The sequence below is a fragment of the Oncorhynchus masou genome, chromosome 18 (genome assembly GCF_036934945.1).
Source record: "Oncorhynchus masou masou isolate Uvic2021 chromosome 18, UVic_Omas_1.1, whole genome shotgun sequence".
NCBI lineage: Eukaryota > Metazoa > Chordata > Actinopteri > Salmoniformes > Salmonidae > Oncorhynchus > Oncorhynchus masou.
In genome coordinates this window covers 41547038-41549269 of record NC_088229.1, presented here as the reverse complement: position 1 = coordinate 41549269, position 2232 = coordinate 41547038, and the positions used below count along the sequence as shown (strand labels likewise).

Here is a 2232-nt window from a genome sequence, read left to right as displayed (position 1 = left end):
TTGTGAACCTGTCTGTGTATGTGTGTGTATGGGTGTGTGTACAGTTTGTGTATAAATACACGTCTGAATCTGCATGTTTAGTCAGTGTGTCTCAATGTGAGTGTGTGTGTGTCTGTGTGTTAGTTAGTGAGTCTGTGTGAGTGAGTGTGTGTGTGTTGACGGGTTGGGGGTAGCAAGGGGGTTGGTCGACACAGGGCCTGTCCCTCATCCCCGTCCCCAGATAGGGACAGGCTTATAGGGCTTGTGTCTTGAGCTCGATGGGCTCCCCGCGGGCGTCCTGCTGGGTCTCCGTCTCGGGGGGTCGGCTGCCCTTCAGTGTGGCCAGGCGCTCAGAAAGACCGCGCATGCGTGGAAACAGCATGAAATCGTACAGAAGAGCGCCCAACGCACCTCCTATCATGGGACCCACCCAGTACACCTGACACAACACAACACAACACACAAGGTTAGCATGAAGATATGGCACGAGCGACTTGTATTGTTGTCGCTGATATAGTTTTGGTATTAACGATACTCTTAAATACCATGAGATCATAGAATCCACCATTGACATGGTGGATGATTTGATCTATTATACGAATATTTCAGATGCTGCATTATGGTGTATGACTGTGCGTTTCTCACCCAGTGGTTGACAAAGTTCCTGAAGAGCACAGCAGGGGCGAAAGATCTAGCAGGGTTCATTCCAGCACCAGTGTAGTACATCTACAACAGAGAAGGACAACCGGGCGCTCAGAATGAAATACGTGTTTCTGTTGTACACAATGCCATTTTTTGTGTGTGTATTCCACTATGAGTACCTTTTGGTGATCCCGAGTGTGTTCCCCTATCTGTGTGTGTGTGTGTTTGTGTGTTTATGAGTGTGTGTGCCTGTGTGTGTTGCTCACCCCCATGAGGTGTCCGACTGTGACAGCGAAGCCGATGGACAGGGCAGCAGAGCCCATGCGTCCGTTCCTCCTCTCATCCGTCACGGCAAAGATACAAATCACCAGCTGCATGGTCAGAAACACCTCCACTGTGGTGCCCATGCCCAGGCTGATGCCAGGCTGCAGCTGTAGATGGCCAGAGGAGAAAGATATGCATCAGACTTGAGGTCCTTTGTGGACAAGTCATTTTGTAAAATAAGTCTGTCCTCTTTCTAATAAAGTGTATATTGTTTGCGCAATTAGATGTGGTCTTCAAGTTAGGTTTGTAAACAGGACATGTCAGGAATGACTCAATCAAAGATGTAACACAAATCAACCCAAACTGTTTAAAACACTTTTTTTTTCATCAATGCTTTCAGTGGCCTCACTGCTATAGCCTCAGTTTTACATAACACTGATGGCTTGGATTGTGCTCATTGTACAGTAGCAATTGTAGTTACCAGAAGCTTCCGTGATGATTCCCTAATCCCTGTTCATCTCTACCCTTTCTAAATCCCTAATTACATTCAAGAAGCCTACCGAACCGAAACCAAACAATTATCAAACCATATCAACATTGTTGACTGTTGTTAAGATATATATATATATATAATATTTTTTTGCTTATTTGAGCTGACAAGGGTCCAAAATGGCACCCTATTCCCTATATAGTGCAGGTATTTTGCAGTGCACCATGAAGGGAATAAAGGGAATAGGCCCAGTGCTTTTTGAGATGTGGGTGAGTGGTGTCTTACCATGTTGAGAGCCATGTTGCCCCTCATGTTTTTTGGGGTGACCCCATAGAGCACGGCGGCCCCGGCCACGGCCCCCAGAAATTGGGCAACCCAGTAGAAAAAAGCGCGGAACAGGGACATCTGGGAGCCTACCAGATAGGCGAAGGTGACGGCCGGGTTAATGTGGCCGCCGCTGATGTGGCCAATGGACTGGATGATGGTGGCAGCCGCCAAGCCGAAGCACAGAGCTACGTGCAGGATGTGGTGAGGCCCAGTGGTCCAGCGCAGCGCAGCGCCGATGCCGAAAAACACAAAGAACATGGTACCGAAGAACTCAGCGAAGACCGCCCGCCAAAACGCCATGGACCGGAACTCCCACATGCTGGCCGTTCACTGGACGCTCCTCAGAACGGAAAATGTTCTTGGGAAAAAGTTGTTGGGATGAATCTGGAAAAAGCTTGTACCTTTTAAAAGTCTAAGTGATCTTTTTGCACTGTTTCAGATACAAAAAAAAAAAAGTGATTTCCCTTTGGCAGTCAGCTAGCTGGGCTGACCTCAACGTTGTCTCACTGAGCCAATCAGTTGGAAGACAA

General features: G+C 47.8%; 1 protein-coding gene across 1 annotated transcript; it reads right to left on the bottom strand.

Moving 5' to 3' along the window:
- Nucleotides 1–232: 232 nt before the first annotated feature.
- LOC135503699 (lens fiber major intrinsic protein-like) lies at nucleotides 233–2020 on the bottom strand. The gene is made up of 4 exons (XM_064921847.1): nucleotides 1661–2020; nucleotides 888–1052; nucleotides 625–705; nucleotides 233–418 (listed from the first exon to the last, which is right to left on the bottom strand). The coding sequence occupies exons 1-4, from the start codon at nucleotides 2018–2020 to the stop codon at nucleotides 233–235; spliced, it is 792 nt and encodes a 263-aa protein (XP_064777919.1).
- Nucleotides 2021–2232: the final 212 nt, after the last annotated feature.